The following is a 14,482-nucleotide window of genomic DNA, read 5'->3' as shown; positions in this document are numbered from 1 at the left end:
GTTCCAGGACAGCCAGGGCTACACAGAGAAACCTGTCTCGAAAAGAAAGAAAAAGAAAGAAAGAAAGAAAGAAAGAAAGAAAGAAAGAAAGAAAGAAAGAAAGAAAGAAAGAAAGAAAGAGGAAAGAAAGGAAAGAAAGAAAGAAAACAAAGAAAGAAAGAAAGGAAGGAAGAAAGAGAGAGAGAGAAAGAAAAGAAAAAGAAAAGAAAGAAAAGAAGAGAAAGAAGAGAAAGAAAAACAAAACAAACAAAACGAATGCAGCAGAGGGAAAAAGGTGCCTGTTGCTGTATCGGCTGAAAAGCTGCCCAGAGCATGGCAGCCAGGCTGCTGGGGAGAAACAATACTTTGAAGACAGAAGTTTTGCTTAAATCTTGTTACCCTAAATTGTAAATCCCATTTTTAATTATCTACCCCTCTCTTGCAGTGTTTTCATCATTTTCCAGGTCCTTTGCATACTGGCAGTGTCAGAGAGCCTGTTGTCACACTTAGGGGCACACCAAAACAGACTACCATGGAATTGCAACCCCTGCCAACAGTATAAGACCTAGTTACAGAACTAAGGTCACAACACTGGGGGTGGAGGGAAGGGCATCTCTCAAATCCACGATTGAAGCAAACTGTATTTTGAGGTGTACCCGGGACTGGCTAGCCAGCCATCTCACTCTAAATCACTCCTGTGGTTCACAACCTTCAGTAATTCTAGTTCTAGGGTATCCGGTGCCCTCTTTCTGACCTCTGTGTGAACTGTACACAATGAACTAAAGATATGTTGTTCACACACACACATACACACACACACACACACACACACACACATACACCCTTCCCGCACAGGACAGGGTCTCACAATGTAGGTCTGGCTGACCTGGAACTCTCATAGGCCAGGCTTCCCTAGAACTCACAGAGATCCGCCTGCCTCTACCTTCCGAGTTCTGAAATTAAAGGTGTGTGCCACTAATGCACTTCAAAATATTTGTTTGTTTTTCCAGGCAGGGTTTCTCTGTGTAACCCTGGCTACCCTAGAACTTGCTCTCTAGACCAGGCTGGCCTCAAACTGAGAGATTTTCCTGCCTCTGCCTCCTGAGTGATGGAGTTTTTTGGGTTTTGTTTTTTAACATGTACAGTGTCTTGCCTGAATTATATCTATGCATCACAAGTGTTTTTTGATTTTGTTTTAACATGATTTATTTATTTTACCTGTCTGTTGTGGTACAAATCCAGAACTGGGGAGGCAGAGGCAGGCAGATCTCTGTGAGTTCGAGGCCAGTCTAGTTCCCAGAGCTAGTTTCCATAGCCAGGACTATTAAAAAAAAAAAAAGCCGGGCGTGGTGGCGCACGCCTTTAGTCCCAGCACTCGGGAGGCAGAGGCAGGCGGATTTCTGAGTTCGAGGCCAGCCTGGTCTACAAAGTGAGCTCCAGGACAGCCAGAGCTACACAGAGAAACCCTGTCTCGAAAAACCAAAAAACAAAACAAAACAAAAAAAAAAAAAAAAAAAAAAAAAAACCCTGTCTCAAAGAGTCAAAAACAATTTTTAAGTAATTAAAAGAAAAATATATGTGTGTGTGTGTATATATATATATACAGAGAGAGAGAGAGAGAGAGAGAGAGAGAGAGAGTTTTACTTTATTTATGGCTGTTTGGCCTGCACCATGTTGTGGGAGTCAGTAATTAAACCTAGATCCTCTAAAAGAGCAGCCTGTGTCTTTAACCGCTGAACCATCTCTCCAGTCCATATCTACTTATTTATTTATTTATTTACATTTTTGGGTTTTTTTTCAAGACAATTTTTTTCTCTGTGTAGGACCCCCTATCTATCTAATCCATCCATCCATCCACCCATCCATCCATCCATCCATCCATCCATCCATCCATCCATCCATCCATCCATCCATCCATCCATCCATCCATCCATCCATCCATCCATCTATCCATCCATCCATCCATCCATCCAGTCTGTCATGACTGTCGTGACTTGGCCTGCGGCCCCTTTAGTACAATAGGCGAACCATAGAGATGCATCTTAGTCCTCCAGGGCGCTTAGAAAGACCTACGCAGGCGAGGCCTCTTCCCAGAGGCGGGGTTAATGACGCACTTCCGCTTCGGTTTGTTTTTCTGTCACCTGCCGAAGTGAGAACTGAGAAGGCCGGGTTCGCGTGTGTGCTGTGTCTGTAGTGGCCTTTTCTGGGCCTCGTTTTTGGGAGAGGGTACCACTCCGCCTCGGTTTCAGAAAAGGTCCGTGAAGTCATTGGGCTTTGCCCTTCTAGAAAGCAAGCTCGACCTGGACGGTCCAGAGGCTCCAATGGCTGCGGGCTCTGGGGTTGTCCCGCCACCTCTCGGTGCTGGGCTTTGTACGGTGAAGGTGGAGGAGGACTCTCCGGGGAGTCAGGAGTCCTCCGGTTCCGGAGATTGGCAGAACCCCGAAACTTCTCGAAAACAGTTCAGGCAGTTGCGCTACCAGGAAGTGGCCGGCCCTGAGGAGGCGCTGAGCCGACTTTGGGAGCTCTGTCGGCGGTGGCTGAGGCCGGAGCTGCGCTCCAAGGAGCAGATCATGGAGCTGTTGGTGCTGGAGCAGTTCCTCACCATCCTGCCCCAGGAGCTCCAGGCCTACGTGCGGGACCACAGTCCTGAAAGTGGGGAGGAGGCTGCGGCCTTGGCGCGAACTCTACAAAGAGCACTGGATCGGGCCTCTCCGCAGGTGAGACTCGTGTGGGCTCTGCGTAGCACCAGAGAGATGGCTTAGTGTTTAAGACCCTGAGCTGCTCTTCCAGAGAATGAATTCAGTTCCCAGGACCCCATATAGAGGGTCTCACAACCATCTGTAGCTCTAACTTCAAGTGATCTGCTGCCATGATCTAGGCATCTGCATTAACGTGCACGCGTGCCCAGTCGTGATGATTCAGAGAATACAGCCTGGTTGTCTACACACACACACTTTGAATGAGAATGGCCCCTATATTTGAATATGTTAGGTCCATGAGAAGGCATCTTGGAAAAAATACTCTTGATGCTTATTACTGGTTTTGAAATACAGTTTGATTTTCTTCTTAAAGGTAGAGTCTCTCTGTGTGTCCCTATCTGACTTGAACTCATTATATGTTATACCAGACTGACCTTTAACTCACAGAGATCCACTTTTACTGTACCTCCAAAGTTCAGGGATTAAAGGTTATTAAAGCTTATTGAAACAGAGCTCGCGTGTGCCTTTTAGAATACAATCTACAATCATTGTCCGTGTAAAAAGTCTAGTTTCTTTTTATTTTTGTTTCCTGTGTGTGACTATGTGTACGAGTGTATGCCACACGTGTAGGGGTGATCAAGGAGCACAGAACAAGGTAGTAGACCCCTGGAACTGGAATCACAGGCTGTTGTTCGCTGCCTAATGTGGGTACTGGGCACGGAACACAGGTCAGTCTACTGGAGGGACAGGAAGCGCTCTTCTGGTTCACCTCTCCTGCCCGTGAAAAGCTAATCTCAAAATATTCTGTAGGTCCTCCCCACAAAATGCCATTTTATACTTTAGCTATGTTTTTCCATCTCAGCACGAGGGACATTTGGGCGAATGCTTAGTTGTTGGGGGCAGACACTCAAGCACTTCAGATTTGGGGATCTTGGGTTTCAAAAATGTTGGAGCACCGATTTCATTCCTGACGGAACTGTGAGATACTCTGAAATTGTAAGCAGTACGTACGGCTCACTGTGATTTAACGGGCCAGAAGTTGAGTCCATGCTCAGCTGAATTCATTGTTCCTGGGCTTGGGGTAAGGCCGAGCCCCATTACAGAAGGGTCTGCCGGAGCACATATACTCACTTCCTGGCAGTGAGGAAGCAGAATGGGTATGCAGAAAGGTGTCAGGGCAAGCTAGAGCTCTCAGGGACACTCCTCTGCATCGTCCACCTAGAATTGTCTCTACCCTGCCCCCAGTTGAATTAGGATCTTATGTAACCCAGGCTGGCCTAGAACAGCCCACTATGTAGAGGGAAGAGTATGACCCTAGAATTTCTGACCGTCCTGCCTCTACTTACAGAGTTCTAGGATTATAAGTATTTGCCGTCACATCTGGTTTACGTGGTCCTGGGGGCTGAGCTCAGCTTTGTGCATGCCAGACCAGTCAGTAGTCTTAAACTGAGCCACATTCCAGTTTTTTTTTTGTTTTTTTGTTTTTTTTTTCCGAGACAGGGTTTCTCTGTGTAGTCCTGGCTGTCCTGGAACTCACTTTTTAGACCAGGCTGGCCTCGAACTCAGTAATCCGCCTGCCTCTGCCTCCCGAGTGCTGGGATTAAAGGCGTGCGCCACCACACCCGGCTCACATTCCAGTTTTAATTGCCACTTTGGTAAGCCACAGTGCTAGAACTCCGATATTTCACCCTTGCTTTCCCTGGACTGTCATAGATGATCCACAGAAAGTCTTTTCAAGGTTATAGGAGGAGCCAGGTAGCACATGCCTTTAATCCCAGCACTTGGGAGGCAGGGCTACACAGAGAAATCCTGTCTCAAAACAAGAACACAAACAAAAACAAAACCTAACCAAAGACATTATATGTGGCCTTCTAGTGAGAATCTTGAGTCTGTATGGATGTGACACCTGTCAGTAATAAAACTGGTGGCCTATAGCTTAGTCTGGAAGTAGGAGGTGAGACATTCGGGAGGGAAAAAGGATTCTGAGATAGTGCCAGGTGTGAGAGATTTCCCCGGGGAAGATTTGACGAGAAGGACACACAGTACCTCAGCACAGATAACCAACCTCGCAGCAGAATATACATTAGAAGAAATGGGCTAATTTAAGGTATGATCTAGTCAGAGAAGAGCCTAGCTATATGGCCAAGGTATTTGTGAATGTATTTTGAGTCTGAATTTATTTCAGATTAAACTTCTACAGAGAATGGCAACTCTCTTCACTGCTGTGACTAGAGCAAATTGAGGAAAAGGCTTGTTGAAGAAGAGCTACAGTCTGAGGTCAGGAAAGCGTGGGTGGCAGGGGGAGTGGCTGGCCACCTTGCTTCAAGGTTAGCAGTCAGGAGGTGGATGCTGGTGTTCCCTTGCCACCTTCTTTCTGTCCATACAGTCCAGTGCATCTCCTACCCAGGGTTGATCTTCCCTCCACAGTCAAAGCTGTCTGGATATGCTCACACAGGTCAGTCTGGAAGCTTACATTTGGGTGATTCTAAATCCAGCCAGGTTGACACTGAAGATGGTCAGTAGCAGGTCCCTTTGGTACCCAGTTGACACAGCATCTGTGGTTTGTTACTTGACTCTCACACTAACTCCTTCCACTCTAGAGTCCAGCTTCCCCTTAGACGAGTGGCAGTGTTTGCAATGACAGCAAGTGCTAAATGGAGATCTTATGTCGTTATAGGGCTTTGTGACCTTCAAGGATGTGGCTGAATCTCTGACCTGGGAAGAGTGGGAACAGCTGGCTGCAGCTCGGAAAGGTTTCTGTGAAGAGAGCACAAAGGACGCTGGGAGCACAGTTGTGCCTGGTAAGTGCTGTTCTCTGATGAGTTGTCGAATGCGTGGCTTGGGAAGCTGCTCTAGTTTTCTCCCAGTTGCTGTGAGGAAACATTCTGACCAAAAGCGGCCTAGGGCAGGAAAGGGTCACAGTTCATCACTGAGACAAGTCAAGGCAGGAACCTGAAAGCAGGCTACATAAGATCCTGATTCAGTTGGAGGCAGGGGAGAGACATCCTAGGTGGACGATGCAGAGGAGTGTCCCTGAGAGCTCTAGCTTGCCCTGACACCTTTCTGCACCCCCACTCTGCTTCCTCACTGCCAGGAAGTGAGTATATGTGCTCCGGCAGACCCTTCTGTAATGGTGCTCGGCCTTACCCCAAGCCCAGGAACAATGAATTCAGCTGAGCATGGACTCAACTTCTGGCCCGTTAAATCACAGTGAACCTTTTGTTCCTTAAGTTGTCTTAGGGATCTGTCACAGTGACAAACTGACTTAAACAGCATTATAAGGAAGACCGGTAGGAGCTATGGAGGGCACTGTTAAAGGCTGGCTTAGCCTCGGATAGCATTCTTTTTCTGAACAATAGCTTGTTTGAGGTTCTGTTTCTTTCTTTTTTCTTTTCCTTTCTTTCTTTCTTTCTTTCTTTCTCCCTTTCTTTCTTTCTTTCTTTCTTTCTTTCTTTCTTTCTTTCTTTTTTGTCTTTTCATATTTAATTTTATTTGTCTTGTGTGTGTGTACACGTGCCACTGTGCTTGTGTGGAGATCAAAAGACAAACTTGTGGAAAGAAGTTTTCTCTTATTACATTGTATGGTGAGGATCATCAAACTTAAGCTGTTAGGCTGCTCTAAGGTGCATTTACTCACTGAGTGGTCTCTGCAGCCCCATCATCTGCTGTCTTATGCAGTTCAGGACCTTCTTGCTTAGGGATGGTACCTCCCACAATGGGTTGACGTGTTCTACATCAAAGTAATCCCCCACAAAGAGCCCACAGGCCAGTCTAATCTAGGGATGCCTCAGTTGAGGCTTTCCTTCCATGGGCTGTGTCAGGTTGACAGTTTTTGCAAAGCAGGATTAGTAGCTGAGGTCTCTATGATCTGTGAGCTAGTTTGCCATTCACAAACATGGGTTAAGAGCCTTAGAAGTTCTTTTGTGACTTAGGCTGGGTTTTTCTGTTCTCTATTTTATTTTGTGTACATGTGTTTGTTTCTAATAATTTTTGTTGTGTTTGAGACAGGGTCTCACTGTAACTCTGCTGGTCTGGAAGTTACTATGTAGCCCAGGCTGTTTGGACTCAGAGATCTCCTGCCTTGGCCTTCAGAGTGCCGGGATTCAGGAGATGTGCCGCTACACCTGGCCCTCAATAACTTTTTGTTGTAGTTGTTGTTTTTGTTTTTGTTTTTTCGAGACAGGGTTTCTCTGTGTAACCCTGGCTGCCCTGGAACTCACTTTGTAGACGAGGCTGGCCTTGAACTCAGAAATCCGCCTGCCTCTGCCTCCTGAGTGCTGGGATTAAAGGCATGCGCCACCACACCTGGCTCAATAACTTTTTAGTTGTTCTTTAATCATATATATATGATGTACTTTGATTAGAATCAACCCCCATTCCTCTCTTATCCCTTCCCCTCCTCTGGAACCCTTCTTCCCCAAATGTTCCTTCCTACATTCCAGTTTGTGGTGTTTTGTTTTAATTAAGGTTGCATGTGCAGGATTGTGGGGTAGTTTCTCAAAGCACAGGCAAATGACAATGGCTACATCTTGAAGAAAAATCATCCTGGCTCCCTCAGCAGTGATTAATGACCCACAGTCTCTCAGCTAGAGGTGGGATCTCATCTGCCCCTCCCCATCTGTATGTGTTTGTGTGGGTGGACATAGAGGTTTATATGTAGAGGCCAGAGGACAATTTTTATGCACCTTCACCCAGTGCTAGGCTGAACTGGCATTGGAACCTTGCCTTCATATGTTGGCATCACCAGCTATGCCCATTATAGCTTATCTGGGGTGATTTTCTCATATTAACCCAGCCCACATTCATGGGATGAAGGCTATCAGCCTGTTCTGATATCCTTTCTGTGTCTACCTCTTATTGTAGCTGTGCAGTAGGACTAGGGAAGAATGCCTTGGTAGCTGTAGGCACAAGTACAGAAAGAAAGCTTTTTGCTGTACAGGCAAAGTGCATACCCCTGATGGGCTCAGTTCCACATAAAGAGTCTGGAGGAGGACACCTAGAAGCCTGTTAGAGGCACTTCCTTTACCAGCATTTTCTGTTTCACTGTCACACAGGCGTGAGATGATAGCAGCTTTTATTTTCCTGTTTCAGGCTTGGAAACTAGAGCTGTGAACACAGATGTGATTCTAAAGCAAGAAATTTTAAAGGAGGCCGAGCCACAGGCATGGCTACAAGAAGTGTCCCAGGGAAAGGTCCCAGCATTTACCAAATGTGGTGACACCTCTGAGGACTGGGAAGAAAAGCTGCCAAAAGCTGCTGTACTGCTGCAGCTCCAGAGTTCTCCTGAAGAGCAAGGATGCACTGCTGTCCCACTTCTCATTGGTGTGTCCAGAAAGGAAAGGGACTCTAAAACTAATGAATTTGAGAACAGTGGCAGTTCTGTCCTTGGTCAGCACATCCAGACAGCAGAGGGACTGGGTACCAACGGTCAGTGTGGGGATGACCACAAACAAGGTTTCCATGTCAAATGCCATCCAGTGAAGCCTCACAGCTCTGTGGACAGTGCTTTGGGGCTTCTTGAGACCCAGAGGCAGTTCCAGGAAGACAAACCTTATAAATGTGATAGCTGCGAGAAGAGATTCAGACAGCGCTCGGACCTCTTCAAACACCAGAGAATCCACACCGGTGAGAAGCCCTATCAGTGCCAAGAGTGTGGGAAAAGCTTCAGTCAGAGCGCCGCCCTCGTTAAGCACCAGCGGACACACACAGGTGAGAAGCCATATGCTTGCCCAGAATGCGGGGAGTGCTTCAGGCAGAGCTCACATCTGAGTCGGCATCAGAGAACCCATGCCAGCGAGAAGTACTATAAATGTGAGGAGTGTGGAGAGATCGTTCATGTTTCCAGCCTGTTCAGACATCAGAGACTACACAGAGGAGAGAGACCATACAAGTGTGGAGACTGTGAGAAGAGCTTCAGACAGCGCTCAGACCTCTTCAAGCACCAGAGAACCCACACAGGAGAGAAGCCCTATGCATGTGTCGTCTGCGGGAGAAGATTCAGTCAGAGCGCCACCCTCATTAAACACCAGAGAACTCACACAGGAGAAAAACCTTATAAATGTTTTCAATGTGGTGAAAGATTTAGACAGAGTACACACCTTGTCCGACACCAAAGAATCCATCAGAATTCAGTCTCCTAGCTTCCATGTGTCTCTGCATGACTCACGTGGCTTTTGTTGTTGCTACTGTTGAGAAAAGTTCTCACTGTGTAGCCCTGGCTATCTGGCAGTAGCTATGTGGACCAGGCTGGCCACAAACTCAAGAGGTCAACCTGCCTCTGGCTTTACCTCCTGTGTGTTGAGATTAAAGGTGCCCACCACCTTCCCCAACATGACTTTGGTTGTGATTGTTCAGTTGTTTCTTTGTCTCGAGGGTGCATTGTCGTTTGGGATATCTCAGTCATTCACAGATTTCCTTAGACAAGACAGTAGGTCTCGTTTGAACCTTTCTGTTTGGTTGGTTTTTGAGACAGGATCTCATTATGTCTCACAGGACAACTTGAAGGAGTTGGTTTCCTTCTAACTACCTGTAGGTTCCAGGGATGACCTCAGATCATTATGCTTGGCAGCATTGTCTTTACCCACTGAGATATCTCACTGGCCCAGTTATTATAAATAAATAAAGTTTTATTTATATATACTGCAGAGGAGGAAGAAGGAATATAGGGAACTTTCCAAAGATGAATGGGGCCATGTTTGAGATGTCTAATGATAAGGGTTAAAGGGCAGGGTCGATGGCTCAGCAGTTAAGATGACAAATACTGTCCTTGCAGAGGACCTGAGTTTGAGCCCCAGAAACACTATACCCATCTATAACTATAATCTTTTTCTGAGGTTTCTCATGAGACAGAAGGGACTTAGAGGCACTTCCTTTACCAGTGGTCCAGGAGGACATCCTTGGGGTCTTCAAAAGGAGAAGACTGAGTACAGAAGCATTTGAATCCTGTGGCGTCAGGGTTAAGGGGGTGGTTCAGAGCATAATGGTGTTTGCTACCAAGTCAGACAACCTGAATTCCATCCCCAAGACCAACATGGTAAAGGGAAGAACTGATACTCAAAAGGTTTCCTCTAACCTCATACATGCTATGCCACATACATACCTCACCCCCACACTAAATCTTTTTTAAAATGCCCAAGACCTGGGACATGATTCCACTTTGCTTTGAAGCTGTATTATTGGAGTTATCCCTAGTGCTGAAAGATTCCACTGTGTGTACCAAGATAATGCAGTGGAGCCCCAGGCCTTGACCATACATGTGCTTCTAGGACCTCCAAAAATGCTCATGAGAGCTTTATAGCTCAGTGCTAAAGCCTTTGCCTCCCATGCACAAGGCCCTAAGTCCAATGACTCCAGCATCTCAACAAAACAAAATGAAATTTGTTTTGTGACCTTTTGTTTCAGACAAAGACTCTTTAGCCCAGGCTGGCTTCAAACTCACAGTGATCTTGCCTAAGGCTCTCAAATCCTGGGATTGTTGCAGTGTGCCACTCTATCCAGCTTTCCCATGAGACTAAACATGCAAGTGGCTGGAAGGTGGCCTATAATTGTATTAGTGACAACTCTATAATGGATTCATCCTTTTCATGAACACAAAGCAGTAGATAAATGGGATCCTTGAATGAGACTCCTCTCTTGCTTCCCCTCTGCCCCAAGACAGAGTCTCTGTGTAGCCCTGGCTGGCCTGGAACTCATTCTGTAGACCAGGCTGATCTTGAGGAGAGGTCCACCTGCCTCTGTCTCCCGAGTGCTGGGATCAAAAGCCTGTGACACCCACTGCCCCCTTCTCTCTTGCTCATTAAAATCTTGAAAAGTCAAAAGCATTCAGAGCTGAACCCTTGATACTAGCTCTACACTCAACTCTAAATACAGGCAGACTCAAACATTCTGAGGCGAAGCAGGGTTTGGTTGGTAAACACCTGTAATCCTACCACTTGGGAACTTGACATAAGAAATGTTGGGCTGGTGTAGATCTTTGGTCCAAGATAGAATCATTTAAGACACTAAGATGATGACCCATGTGGGACCACCCAGCCCCTTCAGGGAAATGGTAACTGAGCAGTTATACTCTTCAGAAGTCTGTTGGCCCCTTGTCTCAGTAGAACTGCTCGACTACAGCCCCCTTCTATACTAATAGCTAGAGTGAAGTAAATTTTGTGTGCTGCAGTTCCTTTTGCTTGGAATAATTCCCTTTTCTCTAATGCTTTCCCACCAAACTCTTAAAAAGCAGTCCAAATATCCAGAAATGAGCACAACTTGGACTATAGGAGGATTTCTGGTGGTTAGATAAAAGCCACCATTCTTCAGGAATGGTAAAAAGAATTGTGAATATTCCACAGTGAATAGCAGGTAAAAGGAATTGGGAAGCCCAGTTTTCTGTCAAAAGGAGTCATTTTCCTTACCTTTGGCATTTACCAGCATATCAAAATGCATGCTGGCCTCCAGTCTCTCAATATCACATAAATACCCATTACACACAGCAAAGTCCATGTAATAGCATTCTGGCTCTTTTCATCTTCTCTATGCTTCTCCCTTCAGCTCCTGTCCTGGACTCCCTCCCCCCACCCCTCCAGCGAATCATTCTTCTTATAATCCTGCTATTCTCACTCCCACCCCACCCCATGCTCTCACTCTTAGATTGCCCCGATCATGTCCAGTCAGATGCCCATGTTCAGTCTACTCCTCTCTCTGCTCTTCCAGATGCCTCTGGCTGTTCCCTCTCACTCATATCTACAATAAACATCCCCTCTCCTGGGGGCTGGAGAGATGCCTTAGAGGTTAAGAGCACCAACTGCTCTTCCAAAGGTCCTGAGTTTAAATTCCAGCAACCACATGGTGGCTCACAACCACATGTAATGAGATCTGACGCCCTCTTCTGGCGCATCTGAAGACAGCTACAGTGTACTTACATATAATAAATAAATCTTTTTTTTTTAATCCCCTCTCCTTATGGGGGCTGGAGAGATGGCTCATCTGTTAAGTGCACTTCCTGCTCTTCCAGAGGACCCAGGTTTCATTCCCAAAAATCACATAGGAATTCACTACTGTCTCTCTAACTTCAGCTCCAGGGGATCCAATGCCCTCTTTTGACTTCAGTGGGCCTTGCATGCATGTGATACACAGACATATGTGTAGGCAAAACACCCATGTACATAAAAAGTAATTTAAAAAAACCTTCACCTTAATTATACCATGGAGTGGTCATGTCAGTTTATACAGGCAGTGCACACATATAATTCCCATACATGAGTTGCCACTGCTAAAAGTTTCAGGCCAACCCAAAACATATACTGATTTCCAGGCTAGACTGACTCTGTTATTGCATACAGTCTTGCTGTATTTCAGGCCCAAAGTTGAGAATTAATGGCAAGATAATGCCTGTAGCTATATAGTAGTCTGACTTTGGCGCTAACATGGCTTAAATCTAATACTTCTGATTTTGGGTCAAAAAACTACCTTTACGAGCTTTAGAAAATACCCGTTTAAGCAGGTGTCAGCTGTGGAGGCGTGTTTGCAATCATGGAAACCACTTAAGCATGTGGAGTGGAACTTCAGAGGGATTTGGGGTCAGAGCAGTGAATAGCAAGTAAAAGGAACTGGGGAGGGTTAAAACAAATGTTCCCTATTCAAGATTCAAGGCTTCTCTGCTTTTCTTTTTCTTTTTTTTTTTTTTTTTTTTTTTTTTTTTTTTTTTTTTGGTTTTTCGAGACAGGGTTTCTCTGTATAGCCCGGGCTGTCCTGGAACTCACTTTGTAGACCAGGCTGGCCTCGAACTCAGAAATCCGCCTGCCTCTGCCTCTCTGCTTTTCTTTCTTTTCAGCATTGGGAATGGAATCAGAGCCTTAAGCACTCTGGGACTGAGCCACACCCCTAAGCCTCTCATTTCTCAAGAGAGATCCAAAAGCAGAAGACAAAAAGTCAAAAGGTCCCTTTTCTCTTTTGTCCTTTGCTTCCGCCTGGGATCAGTCTCAAAATGCTCTACCTAAGTGGTGATCTACTTCCCATGAGCCTCTGCTTCCCGCTCCGGCAGGGGTGCGTGCGCACTTCCCAGCAGCCTTTGCGCGCTGCTGGAGTTCTGCGGACACCAGGACTTCAAGATGGCGTCGATCGGTGAGTACTCGGCCCTTGCCTGGCCTTGGGGTTGGAAGCCCGATTTGGGCACAGGCTCCAGGGCCACAGTGGGGTGAGAAGGAACCGCGGGAACTCTTGCTCTTCACCCGGAACTTCACTGAGGCCTCCCCGGAAGCGCGCTGGACACTTACTATAAGGTCCTGTGCTCCCGCCCTCCTCCCTCCACTCTGCAGCGGATTTCTGCTGTGCATCGCCTGGCCTGGCGGTGGAAGACCCAGTCAGCACGGAGAGGCTTCTGGGGGCCTGCACATGCGTTGCCCGGAACCATTTGTCTGGCTCTCCGCGGAGGACTAAGCTGCTGCTTTTTCCTCCAGCGCGACAGACACAGGCAGGGTCACTTGAACCTTTACGCTGGGCAGCGCTTGGACCTCCCTGGAGATGAGGCTCAGATTACGATCCAGGACCAGCGAGTGCCTAGAATGGTTCCCGACACCACATTATGCTACATACGCGTCGACAGAATACGCCTACTGGGGTGAAGTGACCTGTTCAAGGTCACCAGTCCTGAGAGAGCCTCGCTGGGATTCAGACCTAGGTTGGCGGGTCTCATGATAAATGAGATTACCTTCCAGAGATGTCCTTGTGACAGACAAGCAGATGTTCCCTTCACACGTACGAGTCAATCTCGACACCCATTCATTGCGCACCGTTGGGATTACACATAATTGGTTTTGTTATTATGTGTCCCACGCGTGTCTAGGTATGGTCATGGGAATGTGTCCAGGTTAGAGGACAACTCCGAGGAACTCCAGTAGCCAGGCCAGCCACTTCACAGTTGTCTACCTCCTCCTTTTGAGACATGGTTTCACCATGTAGCCCAGATTGGTCATGAACTTGCTGCCACAGTCGTGATGTATTAGCGTCTATCTCTGAGTGCTAGGATGACAGGCCTATGCCGCCGTACTTAGCTTGTTACAGTGTTCTTTATCTCAGCCTGGGAAGGTGAAGGGGTGGGGTGTCTAAAAACGGGGTGTGAAGGAGCTGAGCCTTTTTGATTTGGTTTGGTACTTGGTTTTGCAAGATAGGATTTCTTTGTGTAGCTCCAGCTTGTAATGGAACTCATCTGTGGATCCACCTGCTTCTGTCTCCCCAGTACTGGGCTTAAAGGTGGAGATCACTGCCACCTGGGGCATTAGCAGCTATTTTATCTGTAAAATGGTAGGAGATGGTTAGTGAACACAGCTTTTAGAAGAGACAACGGGAAGAGCATTGATGACACTGCTCAAGAGGCTGAAAGAAGCACAGTCGTCAGCCTGGGCCTTCCTCTCCAAAAAAAAGTTGAAAAAAATAGAAGTTTTGGATCCCAACCCCTACAGGATTTCTCTGCCCCTCTGGCTATCCTTGAACTTGAACTCCATCTGCCTCTGCCTTCCCATGCTAGGGTTGAAGGTGTGTGCCGCCACTGCCACAACCACCACCACTATCACATTTCCTTGTTTTTTTTTTTTTTTTAAAGACAAGGTCTCCCTAAATATCTGTGGCTATCCTGAAATTCACTAGATAGATCAGGCTTGTCTGGAACTCATAAAAGTCTCTCTGCTTCTGCCTCCTAAGTGCTGGGATTAAAGGCATGCGCCATCATACCCAGCTTAAAGTTTGCAATCTTATTTAAGTAGAGGGTCAGTGTGAAGAGACCTTTGAACGAAAGACTAAAGAGTTTAGTACACTTCGCCAGC

The 14,482-nt window shown here is 46.6% G+C and overlaps 2 protein-coding genes across 4 annotated transcripts in view; both read left to right on the top strand.

Moving 5' to 3' along the window:
- Positions 1-2,014: 2,014 nt before the first annotated feature.
- Znf394 (zinc finger protein 394) lies at positions 2,015-9,012 on the top strand. Of its 2 annotated transcripts, XM_085837433.1 has the most exons (4): positions 2,015-2,103; positions 2,270-2,696; positions 5,356-5,479; positions 7,770-9,012. In XM_085837433.1, the coding sequence occupies exons 1-4, from the start codon at positions 2,015-2,017 to the stop codon at positions 8,816-8,818; spliced, it is 1,689 nt and encodes a 562-aa protein (XP_085693559.1). In that variant the 3' UTR covers positions 8,819-9,012. The 2 variants fall into 2 exon arrangements, with proteins under 2 accessions (XP_085693559.1, XP_021018618.1); XM_021162959.3 differs by having other exon boundaries at positions 2,088-2,696.
- A 3,667-nt stretch (positions 9,013-12,679) lies between these two features.
- Positions 12,680-14,482, top strand: part of LOC110294245 (ATP synthase F(0) complex subunit f, mitochondrial) — a 43,271-nt gene continuing 41,468 nt past the window's right edge. The window contains exon 1 of one of the 2 annotated variants that reach the window (XM_085837425.1): positions 12,680-12,785. In XM_085837425.1, coding sequence (XP_085693551.1) covers positions 12,773-12,785 — 13 coding nt within the window. In that variant the 5' untranslated portion in view covers positions 12,680-12,772. The remainder of the gene's footprint in view (positions 12,786-14,482) is intronic. The other variant, XM_021162339.3, reaches the window with a different exon arrangement.

Source organism: Mus caroli, unplaced genomic scaffold, assembly GCF_978045245.1.
Source record: "Mus caroli unplaced genomic scaffold, Mus_caroli_1 scaffold_4, whole genome shotgun sequence".
NCBI lineage: Eukaryota > Metazoa > Chordata > Mammalia > Rodentia > Muridae > Mus > Mus caroli.
This window is presented reverse-complemented; position numbering and strand designations above follow the sequence as displayed.